This window comes from Amyelois transitella, chromosome 15 (genome assembly GCF_032362555.1).
Source record: "Amyelois transitella isolate CPQ chromosome 15, ilAmyTran1.1, whole genome shotgun sequence".
NCBI lineage: Eukaryota > Metazoa > Arthropoda > Insecta > Lepidoptera > Pyralidae > Amyelois > Amyelois transitella.
Window position 1 is genome coordinate 5,262,955 of NC_083518.1, and position 19,002 is coordinate 5,281,956.

Genomic DNA, 19,002 nt, shown 5'->3' on the forward strand with positions numbered 1-19,002 from the left:
GTGATTGTCTTTAGAACGCGAGCGATGACGGGAACGCGTGCTATCATTACGCGATCTGACAGGACGCGAGTGCGAGCACGATCTACGACGTGAACGCGAGCGTGACTTATCACGGCGCGCACGCGATCTATCATAACGCGAATGGGAACCGGTCTGTGTACGCGGTCTATCACAACGCGAACGTGAACGGTGCCTGCTATGCAGCAGAGTTTTGCAACGACCACTACGCTCGAGTTCCGAACGAGGCTGTGTTTTGCTAATTGACCGTTTACGGTTAACACGTGGCATAATTGTTAAGAATTAACGGTTGTTTAAGTTGTTTGCAAGGCTGATTGTGAGCGAAAGCCAATCCCACTTCTGATCTTAGCGACCAAATGGGTTTAAACTTAAAAAAAGACAATTACAATAAACCCTTATTTATTTAAATCAAATCAAATTAATTTATAAAACAATTTTAAAACAACCGTTAATAATCAAAACAAAACTCAACAAAACTATCGATCAAATCAATCGGCAAAATTAATAAATGGAACAGACTCACTCTTATTGATGCCAACCACAGCCAACAACCTTACCGGGCGACAATCGGGCAGCGAAAGAGGCTGCTGTCGACTGAGCGCCTCCTTTTATAGGCGGTGGTGGGGATCAATAAAAATAAGTCTAGGGTAGCTTATAGTAGATATTATCATTTTCGGATAAATTTAACGCGGTTATTTATTGAAGAAACAGTTTCAATTTTATGGATTTATAACTTGGTTGGTCCATGTAAAATAACGTGCCCAGTAAGATACAATGAGGTTGTATTTTGTAATTTATTTTATAAAATAAAAATACTTTGCAATCTAAGTGCAATATAAAATGTTTTTCATAAAGACAGTGATTGTATTAAGTATTCAATTTGTGCTTCATAAAGAGGACGTGTGTCGTGTGCCACGGTAGTTACTATACAATAATGATCTGCTGTGAATATTAAAAAGGCCATTGATTAAATAATTGAAATCGGTTTAAGAAATTTCAATTTTTTCACTTATCATCAAGCTTATTTAGCTTGTTAACATGTTGACTGATTGTCTGATTGTTTATTCTAAAAATATAAGTACGGATCAAATGATTACCTCTTTTACATAGATTCCCATGACATGGATAGGTAATAAAGAAAATGGTTAAGTATAATATGATTACCTATCATCATCAGGCTTAATCTCCATGAACAATAAAGAATCTTCAAAATCTGATTTCTTAAGAGTCTTATCTTTATCTGTTTCCTCTGCGCAAAAACAGATTTGACTACTCATAATTTTAAGATTTAAATATTTTTTGTGCCATACATTTTACTTATCTTATTATTTCTAGTCTAGACTAGACAAACATAAAGAAGGATAGGTATGCAGATAATTTATTTGAGTCATTCGGTCGATTATCTAAATTTTGGCGGTGGCTTTGCGAAGGAACCATGTGACATGAATTACAATAGATAGGAAAATGCAATTTTATTATAACATATATGCCAGCTCAACGTCATAAGTCCTCTAATGGAACTAGTAATGATCGGTTGAAAAATTCAAGTAGCTAGCATTGGAGTAATAAAATAGGGACTAATCTATGTAAGTAGATACCTACATAGGATATAACGCGCGCACAAAGTGTACATTACGTATCTAACAGTGAAAGAATTCTCATGATCGGATGAGAATTTTCGAAGATTATAGCCCTAACAAAAAAAAACAAAGTAAAAGTAGTTCTTAAAACTTCTGATTAGTCTACAGAAATCTTAATTATATTGCAAATTCAAATTTCAAAGTAGTTATTACGCTTGAATGAAAATGTTTTTAAAAAGATACTAAATTTATTTATAATGGATATTCAATATTCGGCAAGGTGCCTTTCCGGCAAGGTGGCCAATGGGGTCGGCATCTGCTGTGCCCTGCTCGAATCACGGGTGGAATCAATGCGGGCACCACCTGTCGACTTATGCTTTTGAATTCGCCACCTGACTTCGATAGCTGTTTATTTGAATTTCCTATGCTGCAAGATGCACCTGATGCAAAATGTTCTTTGAAAATTAACAAATCATCCGTATATTTTCAATCTTTGAGCTGCGATATGTGACATTCGTGATTGTTAAAATGCAACAAAGCAACAGCAAGTCTTTATACATTTATGTTACTACTTTGTTGCATTTTAACGTTCGATGTAGGTAATTACAGGATAATAAATACTTTACGGGAAGAAAGGAAAATATAAGTATCTTAAAGTATGGCCTACAAATTTGCCAAGATAAAACTCTCAATGTTGCGAATGTTTCACGATAACTTTAATGCTTTTCCGACGACGGCGTGGCATTTGGGTCATCTGGATCACATCCAAAAAATTTGTTTGACATCGAAAGAACAAATTTACGTTCAAGAACCTAAGTTTTATTAGATTCGCACAGATTGTTTCAAAAATATTCGCTCGAATAGAAACAGCGAACATCATCTTGGGAACTTTAGCTTGGGAAAACACACAAAACATTAAAATAGTCATAACAATGCGTTAATTGCTTAGACTTCATGGAATTCTCATAATGTATGCGAAGATGAAGCTTTTTTTTTTTCTCACATAATATGTAGCACTTTTTTAATTGAAACTTTTCTGATTTGCGATATACCGCAACAAAAAAACGTAATGTTTTTCTTCTTCTTCTTTTTGAATAGCAACCTTGGCATTATAAACGACTTTGGGATGAAGATTTGATTTTCCTAGCATTACAAGAGTTTGGAAAATAAGGGCGAAAGCCAGGGGTGGGGTGTGGTGTGATGCGTCATCGAAGCCACCCCGCGACACGCACCCTCTGACACCCCACCCTGAACATGGATCGATTACGAAACCATCAATGCCATGCGCAAAGTCCGCCCTTTTTGTTTATTTTTTTTGAGATTGTAATTTTATGATTTTTATTTACTAGCCGAAACTTTGGCCAAATGATATAGCCGATTAGGTATTTAATGTTTTGGTTACCATGAAATTGTATACTTTACTATATTATATACCTAGGTATCATTTGTTTCATTACACTTTTGTTAGCACCCAAACCCAATAATTATAAAATAAATAATTAAAATTAACTCACTGGCATTCGTTCATTATCTCCTCTTGTGAGCGAACTTGAACCGGGGCAAATTTTTCCACACTCTCCTCGTAGTTTCCGAAACACTTGGTGATCTTCTCGTCGAAGGTGTTCACCAGATCTTCGAGCGATCCGGAGAAAGTTTCCGTGAAATTGTCACCTTCGCCATTTTGCATATTGTCCTGTTTGCACTTCACCAGTTTAGGTTCTTCATTATCGTTTATTTTGTTTGAATCTGTTTTCATTTTGATGATTTCACTTTTAAGATGGTTGATATTATTTATGTGTATGTCATTGCCGTTAATTGTTTTTTGTGGGTAGTCTGCGGTGCTGAGACAGTCGTCGGTTTCCTCTATTTGCGCGAGCGGTGCCTCGAACTCGAGTTCGGCCATCCTGCCAGCTGCTTCTCGCATAACGTACGTCCGCCCGCGCCGAGTATCGCGCGAACACTGCCGAAGAGTGGAATATGGAGCCCGAACCGGAGCCCGAGGCCGATATCACGCGGACGACGGCGGCGGGCCATTCGTAGTGTACGCCGACCTTCCAACCCCTGGTCAATTTAACTTACATACATACATAATTACATACAATCGCGTCTTTTTCCTTTACGGGGTAGGTAGAGCGAAAGGTCTCGTAAACACTGAAATTCAGAATTTCAAGAACAGGATTCAAACCAATATGCAAATTATTTATATCTGTGTGCAGTTTACGGTTCTTTAGGGTGAACCGTTTACCTCTTTCCCGTAGCTTTCATACTCTATAGGAAAGAGCCTAATGTGTACCGTTACTTCTGCACGCACTAGCATAATAGTAAATGAGTGACATGCAGGCTAAGCCTAGTACCTATAGGAATGGACTTTTTTCACTTAGTGTTCTACTGAGTCAGACAGTAAGTTTTATATGACATTTCTTTGTGTACCTACCTTATTATAACCAAAATTTTATATAGGTAATATAATAAAATCTAAGCTATGTTAGGATTCTACAATAATACTAGGCCAATCGCTTGTCGCTAGATAAGCAAGTTTAGAGATACGCAAATGTAATGCAAGTTCTCGACTGTTGGCTCTGTCAACAACCCTGTAATGGGTGGAGTGGCGATGTGATAAATGTATTATAAGCTACCCTAGATTTATTTTTATTGATCCCCACCACCGCCTATAAAAGGAGGCGCTCAGTCGACAGCAGCCCCTTTCGCTGCCCGATTGTCGCCTGGTAAGGTTGTTGGTTGTGGTTGGCATCAATGAAAGTGAGTCTGTTCCATTTATTATTTTTGATCGATATTTTGGTTGAGTTTTGTTTTGATTATTAACGGTTGTTTTAAAATTGTTTTATAAATTAATTTGCTTTGATTTAAATAAGGGTTTATTGTAATTGTCTTTTTTTTAAGTTTAAACCCATTTGGTCGCTAAGATCAGAAGTGGGATTGGCTTTCGCTCACAATCAGCCTTGCAAACAACTTAAACAACCGTTAATTCCTAACAATTATGCCACGTGATAACCGTTAACAGTCAATTAGCAAAACACCGCCTCGTTCGGAACTCGAGCATAGTGGTCGTTGCAAAACTCTGCTGTATAGCAGGCACCGTTCACGTTCGCGTTGTGATAGACCGCGTACACAGACCGGTTCCCATTCGCGTTATGATAGATCGCGTGCGCGCCGTGATAAGTCACGCTCGCGTTCACGTCGTAGATCGTGTTCGCACTCGCGTCCTGTCAGATCGCGTAATGATAGCACGCGTTCCCGTCATCGCTCGCGTTCTAAAGACAATCACCATTCACGTGAAAGGTCTAGGTCACGCTCGATTAACTTGCAACGTCGCCGAAGCAAATCACGTTCCTATCCTCAAGATGACTCTGTTAAAGTGGCGTTAAGCGCGATTATGTCACGACTAAGCGCTATTGAAGGAAATACTGCCAGCGGTCCGCATGTCCCGTCCTCCATTCGCGGTACTACGCCTCCTTTGGATAAAAGTAACTCATTTACAACACAAGCGCTTGTAGATATGCTAGGCATGTTAACTAAAAACAAGCCCACCAATTATTATGTCTCAAATTTTGACCCGGCCATAAATAACTTTGATGTGTGGTGCAATGAGGTGGAAAGGGCTAGGTGTGCGAATCGTTGGGATGATCTCGAGTGTTTTTCACGTGTAGCCCATTGTTTGAGAGGTGATGCAAAGATCTGGTTGAACGAGTGGACTACCAATGACCGCTCGTGGTCTAATTTTGTTAAGGAATTTAAGTCCCTGTGTCCACAAAAAAGGAATTACGCGCAAATTCTTTATGAGGTGATAAATTCCACGTCTGATAAATTTAAATCATATGCAGAGTATGCGCGTTGTTCTTTACTACGGTTACGTGTCGTTAATGGATTAAGCGAAGAACTTATGGTACAAATAGTTATTTACGGGATTGGTGATATCCAAGTACGCGCCGCAGCTACAAACGCTGACTTGACAACAGAAAATCTAGTCTCATTTTTAGCTACTTATGTTAAACCTACCCGCAAATTTGATAATTATAATTGTGATAAACAAACGTTTTCAAATTCACACGCAGCTAAAATGCGACTTCATGATTACTCTAGCAGAAACGAAAACAAGTGTTTTATTTGCGGCCAAACGGGCCATTATAAAGACAAGTGTTCGAAGAGGCGCGACATTACCGATAAGACCAGTGTAGGTGGTAACTGCCATGGTCAGGGCAGGCCGAGCGTTACATAAGGACTGTTCTTAATTTAATTCGTATAGAGAGTAACAATAAGAAATCTACATGGTCCGAGGCTTTGTGTAAAATTCAATTAGTCTTAAATGTAACAAAACAAAAAAACAACCCAGTATTCCGCTTTGTACTTATTAATCGGCACCAACGCGACTACTCCTGTTATACGTGCGCTGATCCGCGACGTTGCCGTCGAAAACTCTAGCCCTAATCGTGAGGCCATGAGGGAACTCGGTAGAAGCTCCGCTAAAGCATTTTTAGATAAAAACCGGTATGGTCAGGATGCACGAGTAAATAGTTAGAGACACCCACCCAGAAAGTTCCAGGTTGATAAAGTTTTTGTCCACTGGGAAACTTGACCCTGGTATGAGGGGTCCATACCGTGTCATGAAGGTACTACCCAGTGACCGCTATGAGCTGAAACTATTGAGCGGGGTGAGAGGCAAGACTTCTCAGGCTGCTGCTCAATACATGGTACTCTGGAAGGGCGAATGGTGTCCTGAGAGCTGTGCTGCATTTTTTGAAAGCAAGGTTCTCAATGAGCTTTTAATTTGGTTTCTTTATGTTACAGTAGCACGCATGTGTATACATATGAGTGTGTGCGCAAGTGTGAGGCGTATATCCGCCTTTCTTGAACAAGCTGCCGGTGAGGCTCTGTTACAAAATACTCCCGAGGCTGCGAGCGCTTTTGGAGTATTGGGCTCTGGCTGACGCGCACCCATGAATGTGGTACGCGAGTGGCGGGCGCCGTCCTGGTGAACGTGTACGCAGTACGCGTGGCGGGCGCCGTCCTGGTGAACGTGTACGCAGTACGCGTGGCGGGCGCCGTCCTGGTGAACGTGTACGCAGTACGCGTGGCGGGCGCCGTCCTGGTGAACGTGTACGCAGTACGCGTGGCGGGCGCCGTCCTGGTGAACGTGTACGCAGTACGCGTGGCGGGCGCTGTCCTGGTGAACGTGTACGCAGTACGCGTGGCGGGTGCTGTCCCGGCGGGTGCTGTCCCGGTTTACGTGTTCGATGAACGCGTATCAGCCGCTGTGCTGGCAGCCGCTGTGCTGGAAGTCGTATACACTGTATGCGCATCGGGTGCTGTCCCGGCGGGTGTTGTCCCGGTTTACGTGTTCGATGAACGCGTATCAGCCGCTGTGCTGGCAGCCGCTGTGCTGGAAGTCGTATACACTGTATGCGCATCGGGTGCTGTCCCGGCGGGTGTTGTCCCGGTTTACGTGTTCTATGAACGCGTATCAGCCGCTGTGCTGGCAGCCGCTGTGCTGGTTCACGTTATTAGCGTGTGGGGGGAACTTGTACAAGTTCAAGTATGAGTATGGATGAGACATTTGGTTAGATGAAGTATGCATACTTATGAATGTAAAGGAGTTTTCGTTTTGTCTCGTAAGAGTTATTATGTATGAGGGCCTTGTATGCGCGATGTATGACAGACTAGGCAATGGTGTACATCGTCATAATCCATTAACATTTGGTTTTTCACATAGATTACGACGACGATGACTCCAACAGCGCTGGCGAGCCGTCGCTTGCTCCTGCCGATCTCATGAACGCTGTGAGTGATGGCGAACAAGCTTCCGTCGTGCCTGCTTGCGCTGTTACAGAAGATTCCTCCAGTGCAGCCGAGGACGGTGCACAGTCAGGATAGGCCGTATAAGCTACCCTAGATTTATTTTTATTGATCCCCACCACCGCCTATAAAAGGAGGCGCTCAGTCGACAGCAGCCCCTTTCGCTGCCCGATTGTCGCCTGGTAAGGTTGTTGGTTGTGGTTGGCATCAATGAAAGTGAGTCTGTTCCATTTATTATTTTTGATCGATATTTTGGTTGAGTTTTGTTTTGATTATTAACGGTTGTTTTAAAATTGTTTTATAAATTAATTTGCTTTGATTTAAATAAGGGTTTATTGTAATTGTCTTTTTTTTAAGTTTAAACCCATTTGGTCGCTAAGAGTATATTTTATGTGAATTTCAACTAGCGTTAGTCTCGGTTGCGTCCCAGATCACCTCTGTAGAGACGAGCCTAGCAAGAGTTGCGTTGCGCATTTAATCCTGATCCAGTATGGGGTAGGTCAGGTTTTTACTCCTCTCTCACCTTTACAATTAGTGATACCTTGTATCCAATTTTGAAAAGAAATCTATTCTATTCTATTCTTCAACATTTGGAGGGAACTACGTCCACATGGAACACGTCCAATTGCCTGAATGTTTCCTCACGATGTTTTCCTTATACAATCGGTTAGGATTCAAACTAATTTAGATATTGTAAATTTATACGAAATTTAAACAAAGTCGGTCAATGCGATAACGCTGGATAACGCCATTGAAATTATTTTGTGAATAATAGAGTCTAGCTAACGAAAGATGAGACTGGAAAAAGCGGCATATTAAAAAAATCAACATATGGCAATTCGTGTTGTAGTCGGAAATATAGTCTTAATACTTGCTATTTATCACAATTCACACGTTCGTACAAATTGTATGCATACAATTTGATACAAACATAATAATGTGCAAAAGAAAGTATCAAAATGTCCGCCTCATACTAACCAATGCACTCAGATATTTCACGTAAACTCTCTTGTTTTTTTTTATAGAAAATCACATCTCTTTCGATTTTTCTCTTATCAAATTTATTAATATATAATTAATAGTAAGAGAACTCTCCGCAAGTCGCTTTTTAGGGTTTTAGACATGATTTCAATAATAAATCTCACAAACTGCAGAATATTTTTCTGTTTGACAGATCAACAACCTAGGTTTAAGTGTTATTATTAAGTTATTATACTTATTATTATTATTAAGTCCATGGCCAGACTCTATCTTGCTTTCATCTGAACTTCTGAGATGGCAACACTGTTAAAACATCGTTTACAGATTTTAATGTCAATGTCACCATTCTTTGGCAATGTCAAGCTATACTTATTATTATTATTAAGTCCATGGCCAGACTCTATCTTGCTTTCATCTGAACTTCTGAGATGGCAACACTGTTAAAACATCGTTTACAGATTTTAATGTCAATGTCACCATTCTTTGGCAATGTCAAGCCATGTAAATTAATCATTGTCAATGTCATTCTACAATCTTTGTCAATTTTCGTTTATTGTTGGCTAAAAAAATGGAAATTGCCAAATTTTAAGATGTCCTACATTTGTTTTACATATTTCCATTATTTTCAGTCTAAATCGTTATGTATTTCATGAAACGTAATCCAGATTTCAAATTTATATGTGCTTTTACAAGATTATACAGGTAGTATTTTAATTTGGATGTGTAATGTAGATTGCTTGTTTATTGACAAATAAAAATATCAAGTTTGTTTTTGTAACTTTTTCACGATACTACGCAAATTGGTTTCAGTTTTGCCCGTAAAACTCATTACGATGTTCTTAACTTGCGAAAAAATTGTTCCGATAAAGAAATTAAAGATGCGTTTATCCAGATGAGCAAAGAAGTAGGTATTCTTTATATTTTTTTATTCTTTGATGACTATGTACGTACATGTACTTAATTATAACGTGTGAAGCCCTAATTTTATGTTTTTCATTAGTTATCGGTATATATATCAATGGGGTAGCCTGGAAAAACACCTTTTATACTGTTTCATGTACCTACTTTTGTTAAAGTTTTATGTGAAAACCATTCCTTAAATAAATTATTTCTGCTTTCTTTATTCTTCTTATAGACAAATTAATAAGAAGATATTTGCATCTTGCAATCCAATATTCTGCTTATTTCAGTACCATCCAGATAAAAACAAAGATGTGAAGGCTCAGGAAAAGTTTGTACGTATTGTAGAAGCTTACAGTGTGCTGGGGAAGCCATGCAGTCGAGCACAATATGATAGCAATATTATTGCTGCAGATGCCTACTCTGGCCCGTCTCCACAATATACATACAAGAGATACAATAAGTAAGTAAGCAATCAATTCTTATATATTTACTATTTTTTTTTATTTCTTTTCTTATGCAATAAATGCTTTCATTTAATGAACTTTACCATGTTATGTTACATAAATGTGTTGATGGAGAGACTGCTAAAGTGAAGGAATAAAAAGCGTTCTGCCTAAGGAAGCATAGCTTCAAATCCCAGCTTACATTAACATTATATTATATTTACATTAGTACAGCTTATATTTACATTACTTCAAGTGCTAACCAATACAGCAAGAAAAAACATTGTGAGAAACCATAATCATTTAGGTTCCCCAAGTTCCAGAGGTCAGCTAGGAGTCACTTTGTGTGAAAGCCTGATTTAACTTATCCAGAATCACAGTCAGAGATGCACATAGCACAGGCTTTTGTCTGGTATGATTCACTCTGAAATATTTTCTATTCCCTTCTGATCTCAGTCCCCACTAAACGGGGGATCAGAATAGAACAAAAAATTATAACAATAAAATGCATCCACTGGGGTATCTGATTTTGGAGATCAGATGTGAATAACTCACCCAGTTTGGGTTGTATTTCCTTTATACCTATAAACAGTCTTACTTCAAGAGTTAAAAGATTTTTTACTTTACTATGGGCATTTGTGTAAAGTGAAGTGTAGATTCAGAATGGAAATTATTAATACTAGAAAAAAAAATTTAATGTATTTTTCTTTTTCAGCTATGGTGCAAATCCTCAATACAGTAACTTCTACCAGTCTACGCAGTATAAGAGGGCAGATGAACAAACAAACACAAAATCAAAAACGACTGCGAGCTCCGCAGCGGTCGGCAAGAAGATACCTAATTATGTTATCATCATGATATGCTGTGGCATCGCTGTTGTGGGTGCAATACTGCAAGCTTTTGTTATTAGGTAGATATTATTTTTTTTATTTTTAAGTAGGTCCCATGTCTTCTTCGATCGATCTTTGAGTGTGTCACTGTGCTTTGGGTCTGGGGGTTTCTCCTGACATTTCTCTTCCCACTTTATCTGGTCAGCAGCATCTTTAGTTTTTAAAACATTGTCAGATGTACAATTTATTGTAGCCTGTGTAGTTCTGTTGTTAAAACTATGTATGTTATCAACCTAGTCCGCCACATTAGAACTGTAACCAATCGTAAACATATTTAATGCTGTGGTGAGCAGCCTCAAGAGAGGATTTGCAAAATTTTAAGAATTTTACTCACTTAACCTCATTAACCTGATGCATCAAGCAATCCATAATGAAAGAAGTATTTTTAAATTATTTTGGTTTTCATACTTTATTTATATATTTCAGAGAAATGTACATGATGCATAAAAAACAGACTCTAGAAAAGTCAAAACGCATTGCGGAAGAGCTAGAAAAAGTTCGCAACGCTGCTAAAAGTAATAGCAATGAGGTTAGTAGTAAATAAACTTACTCTCTTTTTACTCTATGTTGTACTAAGTGGTGAAGAAACTTCTTTTTTCTTACTCAGTTTTGTAGTAAATAAATCCACAATGCTATTTCCATACTCGACAATGAACACGTCAAAGCGTGTCATACTAAGAGGGCAGGTAACATTTAGGGAAATAAAGTACTGATTGCTCATAAATAAAGTATTGATGATTAATCATATTTTTATCAGGCCCATACCCGTCTGTTATTAGAGAAGATAGTGGCAGCGGCGAACCCCACGGTGGCCACGGCTTCCCTCGGACAAGCGCTGGCGGAGGACAAAAAGTGATTATCCAATAAAGTAGGATTCCTTTGCTCACAAGACACCTTGCTCAATCATTTTCTAGCAAAAACCTTTCAATAATACTCATTGTATTTTATCTACTTTACTACATAGAGTTTTAGATTTCAATTTATATTTCAATTGGTCAAACCTCAACCAAACATCAGCAACCACCAGATAGTATAGCACAAGAATTCATACAACCAATACTTACGTTGACAAGTCTTATCTTGTCTCTCTTTATATTTTTTCATCAGAGTTAGAGAGAGAGGGAAGAAAGACATATACTTTACGTTAAAAACTCCGTAGATTACCTAGCAAAGCATTTTGAAATGTGCTGTGTCTCTTACAGCATGATTTGCTTGACCAATCTTAAATTTTTAGAAATGAATGGACAATCGGTCGTGCAATTTGCTTTACGTATTCCCCCCACTGCTAGGTTGTGGTACGGGTTCCAAATTTTACAAAGAAGGCAACCAGGAAAAACGACAGGACGATAATGACTATTGTTATTAGAAAATTTATATATATAAATAACTTAAAATTGATGAATTTCAAGAACATGGCCCCATTTATTAAATGTTTTGATTAAGTGTGGTGTCTGATGTAGCATTTTGATGTACAATACAATCAATCGATCCCAAATGAGATGCAGATGGAGGTAGTTCATTACGTAGTACAATTTTTTTAATTAAATGTTCAATGAACAAAGTACATTTTGATTAAATATATTTGTTTTCTTTTTTCAAATTATTTGGTAAAAATAATTTTTATTGACGATATAAGTAATTTATTTTAGATGTATTTAGTGCGAGTTTGTACAGTAGATGTAGTTGGTAACTAAGTATTTTGTAGATAGTAGATTTGAAAAATAAGAAGGGGTATTTTCACAATTCCTTTCATAGAAAATAGCAACTGCTTTGGATAATTACAAAACTCTCAGTTAAGTCCAAATGTTCGACATGCACAGAACGCCTAATGGTAATAAGTTCAGTTGTTGCTCATTTCAAGTGCATTAAGATTATCAACAAATAAAAAAAAAATATGTTTTCATACCTGATAACAAGAAAAAAATATATCGGAAGGTGTTTCTTAGGCCTCGAAACTTTCATAAAGGTGCAACTGGGAACATGCAAAGGTGAGAGAAGAAATTTCTTGTTATATAGTAATGTAAAAAGACCCTGTTGAAATACCTTTGTAGTTAAAGTGTATATATTGTGAAATATGTATTTGTTGTACTTGTAGACAGTAAAACTGTGTGTACATAATATGAAGTATATAGTTTTCTATAATTGTTATGGATGAGTTTATTAATAATTTTTTTCAAATGTAGTTTATTTTTTATTTTTTAATACTTATCATTAATAAAAACTTTAAATATTATTGGAGTACATTATAGAAATTTTAAAGTAATGCGTATGCCAATGTTTGTAGGGCTTTCAGAAAATACTGTCATACGTACTGTAGATCGTATTAAACATATAAAACACTTTGTATTAAAAACTACTACAAAGTAGATACTAAAAAGAATTTTTCTAAGATCTTGATGATTGACATTCATCCTCCAACTGGCTTTACTGCCAGTTACATCCTCACTTCGGGGTATGCCCAACCTAGATTGGGTGAATCAGGTTTTTACACGCAACTTTTGCAGGGGATTGGAATGATCAAATGAAAAGAGGCAACTGGATGTGTAACCATGAGGTAACACGTCCAGTTGCCTTAGTGTGAAGGTCTTGTAGCGGGAGCGATGATTCGGCTCGACCGCCACCAAAGGGAAGATCTTCCGCCAGGCTAGGTATTATGCCTGGGGAATCGCGGCTCCGACGATGTTGGGTCGGAGGTTGTATATATAGCTCCAATCCGTAAAATCTTTGAAATCGCGTCTTAGATTCTTCGTTGCTATTGGTTGAGCGCGTCAATTTCTTCGCGATGATTGACAGTAGTTGTTTGATTGGATGTTGTGACGAGTGGCGTAGAGATGTCGCCACAGTCTCACAAAGTTTTCCCTCACCGTGAGGTTCGGTAAGCACTCAAACTAATGTTCAAAACTCAAGAGTCTTAGGTACATAACCGAGGTATAACACCAGCGCCTTCACGTACATTATAGTTACGCATTTTATTCGGGCACTTTTAACTGTTTGACCACTCACGCTCACTTGGTTTTCTATCCTACCTCAAAAGGAAAGTAAGGAGCCTTGAAGTCCAAGTGATGAATTATTATTAGTACAGGTCGCCTAGCTGTCAAAAACTCGGGAGATGTAGTTCTACCTACTAATAGCTAAAAAATTGGACGCCAACTAAGTAATATTTTTTGCGCCACCACTGGTAACAAGAGGCTATGGTGTTTGTTATATACCTACATGATTACTTGACCAATCTTAAATTTTGGATTATTTTCTCTCAATGTTACAGAGAATTTGATGTACAACTAATTTCGGACGTAGATATTGAAGAACCATCTGATTGGTCTTACAAAGATTTCATACGAGCCCATTTTAAGGTAATATCGTAATACATACATATTTAGCTAGCGCCACGCCCCGGCTTCGCACGGTTAGCATTTATTGGTAGTACCTTCCTCAGAAAACCCTCTTTCCAACCTTTCAAACAGATAGAAAAAGGGATGGTTGCGAAACCGAGGCGGGTTGCTAGTACTTAATGGTTTTTTTAGGTGCAATGAAACTTTTCTTTCTACTTATATATTGCGGCAACAGAATAAATTGAAAGGATCTACATTTTTATTAAACACAGACTTCCTCTTTTTGGTATTTATTTATATTTTTCTACTTACAGGACTTCATTATAGAGAACAGCGAAGATTCGTAGCTGAAAGTGGTTGTATAAAAGTCCCATTGTAAATATTGACCGTCAAAATATTAAAGATGTAAACATTCATATAAGTTTATTACTATTTTATTTTTACAATATAAAAAACGTAGGTATATACTAATAATGAGGAATAAGTTGATTGATAGACTGAGTTAGACGCTTAAGCGTTTTATGTAGACTTTGTCACGCAAATGTGGCGGTTTAGGTAGGACTAACGGTTTATCATCCAGTTTGATGTCTGAATAAAGCGCTTCATACACGCAGGTGAAACCCATTCTCTCAGCAGATTTTGCTGAATAGGCACTGGATGTATCGATTCTAATCAGTGTGATGCCTCGTTGCTTCGTGGCCTTTCTGCAATGTTTAAAAATAATCATGAATAGTGTGTAGGGGGCCTATAAATAGCTTTAACTGGTAATAGGTCATTGGAAAACTAATCTGGCTAAGTTTTCAGACCATTTAAATTTATTTACAGCACCACCATGGGACGGATGAGCCCGGCTATTTCAAACTTACTTTTTATTTTATTAACTATCTACTAACAACAAGCTTTTGTCTGCGACTTATTACTCCTTATATCCCGTTTCAATGGAAAAACTAAGTAGGTACTTAATTTATTTTTCGATATTTCGCATATAACAAAAAATTACCTATGGTGATTTTGATGAGATACTTAAACGTTTCATACCTCTGCCCTTTGTCCCCTTTGTTTTTAATATCTAACCCTGCCGAGGTTTAAGTTCTTGTTATCTTGGTTTATCCATGACGTTAACTTATTATTACGTACGTAGGTAACATATGTATTATATTTTTACTTACTCTGTCTCTTGCAGCAGGGCATTCATTATACCTCTTCTCCGCCAGTCTGGGTCCGTGGCGGCCACCTTCACTTCCACCAGGTGTTTCTCTTCTGGGAATTTTTCCCATAATTTAGCTCCTGTCTCGCGCAGTGCAAGGACGTGTAAGATTCGTTGGAACTTAGGATTTGGACATTTTTTGGCTTGACTTTCAAGGTCATTCCCGTTGTTCTCCTGAACAAATGAAATCCATGGTTAAGTTTTGGCACAAATACCTAATAACAGATAAGTTCCGTATAGTTCTGGTTGTGTTAACAAAAATAAATGTTAAAGATTTTTCAGAGTTGTACCTACGGTTGCTACTGTCTATACTTTCAAAAAACGAAGTGCATTATTCAAATCTGAACCAATTATAACCATTGCGTATTCTTTATAAATGTATTTTATTATAAATCATTACAATTATTATGTTCTCATTTGATATTGTCTAACTTAGGTATTTTATTAGTTCTTAGTCAATGCTGATTTCAGATAGATCTTTATATTTTGTTTAAAAGAAATATTGACATTTTCTTGTTCTTTTTTTGTAAGGCTTTAAATTTATTATCTGACCAGTAAGGTACTCACTTCTTTCAAAGGACTGACGCCGTTGATTATAACGCCGATAACGTTCCCTTTATTGTTGACCGCTTTGTAGGACAGCCCTTCAAGGAGAGAGCTTTTGCAATATTCGTCTAGTTCAGGACATGAATTAGTTTCCGAGTACAATTCTATTGACTCGTTCATCGGCTCATCCACGTAGAAAGTTCTGGAATCAACATCAAGTTTTTCATACATGCATGAAATCATTAGGCCGGGACTACAACTTTCTACTTGCCACGATCTTTGCATACTTGCATCATTCATAACTCTTTCTTCCCTCCCTTTTCGAGGTTCCCTGTCCAATGAATCAAGCATAGGTCATATTTTATTTTAAATATTGCCATATTATAGATATGACTCTAAATACTCGATATAAAATAAAATTGGTGCGCTTTAAACGTCAAACGACAGACCGACTAGCGACTTCGTAGGGGGCAAAGTCTTCGACCAATTTTTGAAAAAGAAGACAGGAAACTAGGTATTCTTAGAATTATATGATAGTTGTATAAGAACTTTTTTACACCGATTATGATATCTGCATTGATATCAAGACGTACAAAGACACACAAGAAATGAAAGATCAAAGCACGAATTTAAAAACATTACGTGAAGGATCAAAGAATAATTTCGTAAATAAATAACGTAAATAGATTTATGATATCATTTTGATCGTAATATCTCAAATAAAGGTTTCATTGTCGGGTCATTTTTGATTTAACCATAAAGTAAGAGTCTAAGAATAATCCATTAACTTATTGGTTTGGTGTGGTAAATTTGTCAATGGCTTTTTTTGCATGCATGATAGACAAAGTTACAAAAGACCGGATAAGACAAGATTAGATCATCAACATGAGCTTTGTACGGACCGTGGATGATATACCTAAGTATTTTGAAATCATATTTGCACAAGGAAATTTCGTTTATAATCTCAATCACTCGATCGACATATTAATAAAAGAGTACTCACCGTTTTAATAAATCCATTATAGCTTCAACGTCTCCCTCCGATACCGGCTGTACAGTAAACGTTTGATCAGATTCTGTCTCCGCCATCATAGTGGGATTCCCGTAGGTTATAGAATCTTATTTCACCTTCGACGAAAAAATACTCATTTAGAATTTTAATTTCATTGTTGGTCATCTAACAGGAATTAAAGTAATGCCTGAGAGGATTTGGCACCTACGTATGAATTAGATCAATTGATTACTTTTCATGTTTCATACAGTTAATGACACAGGTAACTACCTTTAGATTTATCTATTGGATTGAGGCTTTGTTCACCTGATTAGGAATAAAGATGTTGTTGTACCTTAATAATATTAATATATGTATATTTTACGTCATTAGAGTAGTTGTAGACCAGCTAACTTAAATGTAACAAAATGGTAGATGCCAGCCACTAGCTACGCGGACTGACAAATTTATCTATCTTGCTACATACTCGTTATATATGATATGTTATTAATGTTATGTATTTTATAAACGCACAGATTAATAAAATTGCCAATGATATAATTACTAAGCAATGCCACTTTTAAGTTTATAATGTTCTTACTGATTCTTCCACAAAATTCAAATAGGAGGTTTATTTGCATTTTCACGAAATCTGATATCAAAATGTTGGTTTGAAATTAAGGTAACGGAGACGTGATAAAAGGATACTGAAACTGGTTAGAAAAACATTGCTTATTATAAATATATGCGAGGCTAAAATAAAAAATACTTATGAGACATCTTATGTTATTTATACTGTATAACAAATGCGTAACTGGACAGCTTAGCATATATTTATAACAAACATCTTGCTTAGCACATTTACCTAAATGATGGAGGTATTAATTTTACGAATGTGTACATACGTACCTGTTTTTTATAATCTATTCACTGAATTTTTGATAAACCTTATATAGTTATGGATAATATTGATAATCTTGTTAGATAATATGTATTTTATCAACGAATATCAATTTTCTAGATCGTGTTTTGAGCGCGCGCGTCGCGTTGTAACTAAAAATATTCGAGTGGCATGCGCATTACCATAATAACAGTTAAAGATAAAAACATTTGAGTGTGTATTTATTATGTATTAACAGGAAGAGTATTACTAATAAATGAATTTCTTAGCGTTGAAAGTTTTATTCGGAGGTTTTATTCTAGCGAAAACTGTGGTAGTTACTTTATTCTTCTTTTCCATTAAGTACTGAAATTACTGTTATTGATTAATATCCGCTTGGGAAAGAATGAGAAAAACTGCTTAATGCTAATTTTAAAAGGCAAGATTAATCCCTTTCCCAGAATCGCCTCCGTCACAATCAGAAAACTCCTTGCCTGGCCAAAATTCAAACTACTTTGCAAAATATCTTACTTGGATGTTATGTACTTACTACCTATTAATTCTTTTGTAATCTATAATAATATAAATATAAAAGGCTTATATAAAGAGCGAAAAACGACTCACTGTGAGATTGCTGAAAATCTTCGCTGGCCAACAGTAGCCGACGGTGGATGATTGAAATGACAAAAAAATAAGTTGTTTTGTAAATGTTTTAATACCCTCGTAATAAATCACAATTCTTACACTACAAATTGTCAGGTACCTACTTATAACATAAATGTTAACATGGCAACTACAATTTTTTAATAGATCCAATTGATTATTTAATTATTTTAACAAGTAATGAAAAATAATGAAAATATCACATACTACTTCAGTATCATAATACTAAATCATATCGAGGAACTACATCGTAGGTGCTTGCCTAAAATAATAGTAATAGTGTACTTACAATCTACATACGCCTACATACATATTTATACTTATTCACTAATTCAGCCATTTACATTCAATACATCTTTTAAATTATATCTACACATTAAACTATCAAAAATAGGCGATTTGGATCTTTGAAAACACCACCATACCAAAATATTCCTAATGGATTTGCTGTAGGTACTTATTAGTCTGCTTTGCTGTTAGCTCTTAGTTTTGTAATTTCGTCCATGTTTTTTGTTACCACCTCTTATTAAACTCCCTTTTAAAAGTAAAGTACCTTAAAAGCTATTTACGTATTTAACTTTATCTTTAGATTAAATTTTGCATATAACGATATTGATTACTTGGATAATGATATTACGAGAATTTATCATGTGTTTATTGCATTGCATGAAAATTTTTTTTTACATATTTCAAACTATAACAAATTCTTATTTGAAATAATGTAGAAATAAACATAGAATATTTTTGTAGTTGAAAG

The 19,002-nt window shown here is 36.6% G+C and overlaps 3 protein-coding genes across 5 annotated transcripts in view; 1 reads left to right on the top strand and 2 right to left on the bottom strand.

The window, feature by feature from the left end:
• The window catches only part of LOC106136331 (fasciculation and elongation protein zeta-2), a 46,007-nt gene extending 42,459 nt beyond the window's left edge, over window positions 1-3,548 (bottom strand). Inside the window, exon 1 of the mRNA XM_013336854.2 lies at window positions 3,113-3,548. Within this exon, the coding sequence (XP_013192308.2) occupies window positions 3,113-3,522 (410 nt within the window). The 5' untranslated portion in view covers window positions 3,523-3,548. The remainder of the gene's footprint in view (window positions 1-3,112) is intronic.
• A 5,376-nt stretch (window positions 3,549-8,924) lies between these two features.
• Window positions 8,925-12,541, top strand: LOC106136301 (dnaJ-like protein 60). 2 transcript variants are annotated; one of them, XM_013336799.2, is made up of 6 exons: window positions 8,926-9,092; window positions 9,201-9,294; window positions 9,581-9,753; window positions 10,452-10,646; window positions 11,053-11,155; window positions 11,384-12,541. In XM_013336799.2, exons 1-6 carry the CDS (start codon window positions 9,031-9,033, stop codon window positions 11,480-11,482), a joined length of 726 nt encoding a protein of 241 aa, XP_013192253.2. In that variant the 5' UTR covers window positions 8,926-9,030; the 3' UTR covers window positions 11,483-12,541. The 2 variants fall into 2 exon arrangements, with proteins under 2 accessions (XP_013192254.2, XP_013192253.2); XM_013336800.2 differs by lacking the exon at window positions 9,201-9,294 and having other exon boundaries at window positions 8,925-9,092.
• A 1,823-nt stretch (window positions 12,542-14,364) lies between these two features.
• LOC132902541 (arylalkylamine N-acetyltransferase 1-like) lies at window positions 14,365-17,766 on the bottom strand. 2 transcript variants are annotated; one of them, XM_060948152.1, is made up of 5 exons: window positions 17,612-17,766; window positions 16,715-16,839; window positions 15,733-15,913; window positions 15,128-15,339; window positions 14,365-14,662 (listed from the first exon to the last, which is right to left on the bottom strand). In XM_060948152.1, the coding sequence occupies exons 2-5, from the start codon at window positions 16,801-16,803 to the stop codon at window positions 14,461-14,463; spliced, it is 684 nt and encodes a 227-aa protein (XP_060804135.1). In that variant the 5' UTR covers window positions 16,804-16,839; window positions 17,612-17,766; the 3' UTR covers window positions 14,365-14,460. The 2 variants fall into 2 exon arrangements, with proteins under 2 accessions (XP_060804135.1, XP_060804136.1); XM_060948153.1 differs by lacking the exon at window positions 17,612-17,766 and adding an exon at window positions 17,304-17,535.
• Between the last annotated feature and the right edge of the window lie 1,236 nt (window positions 17,767-19,002).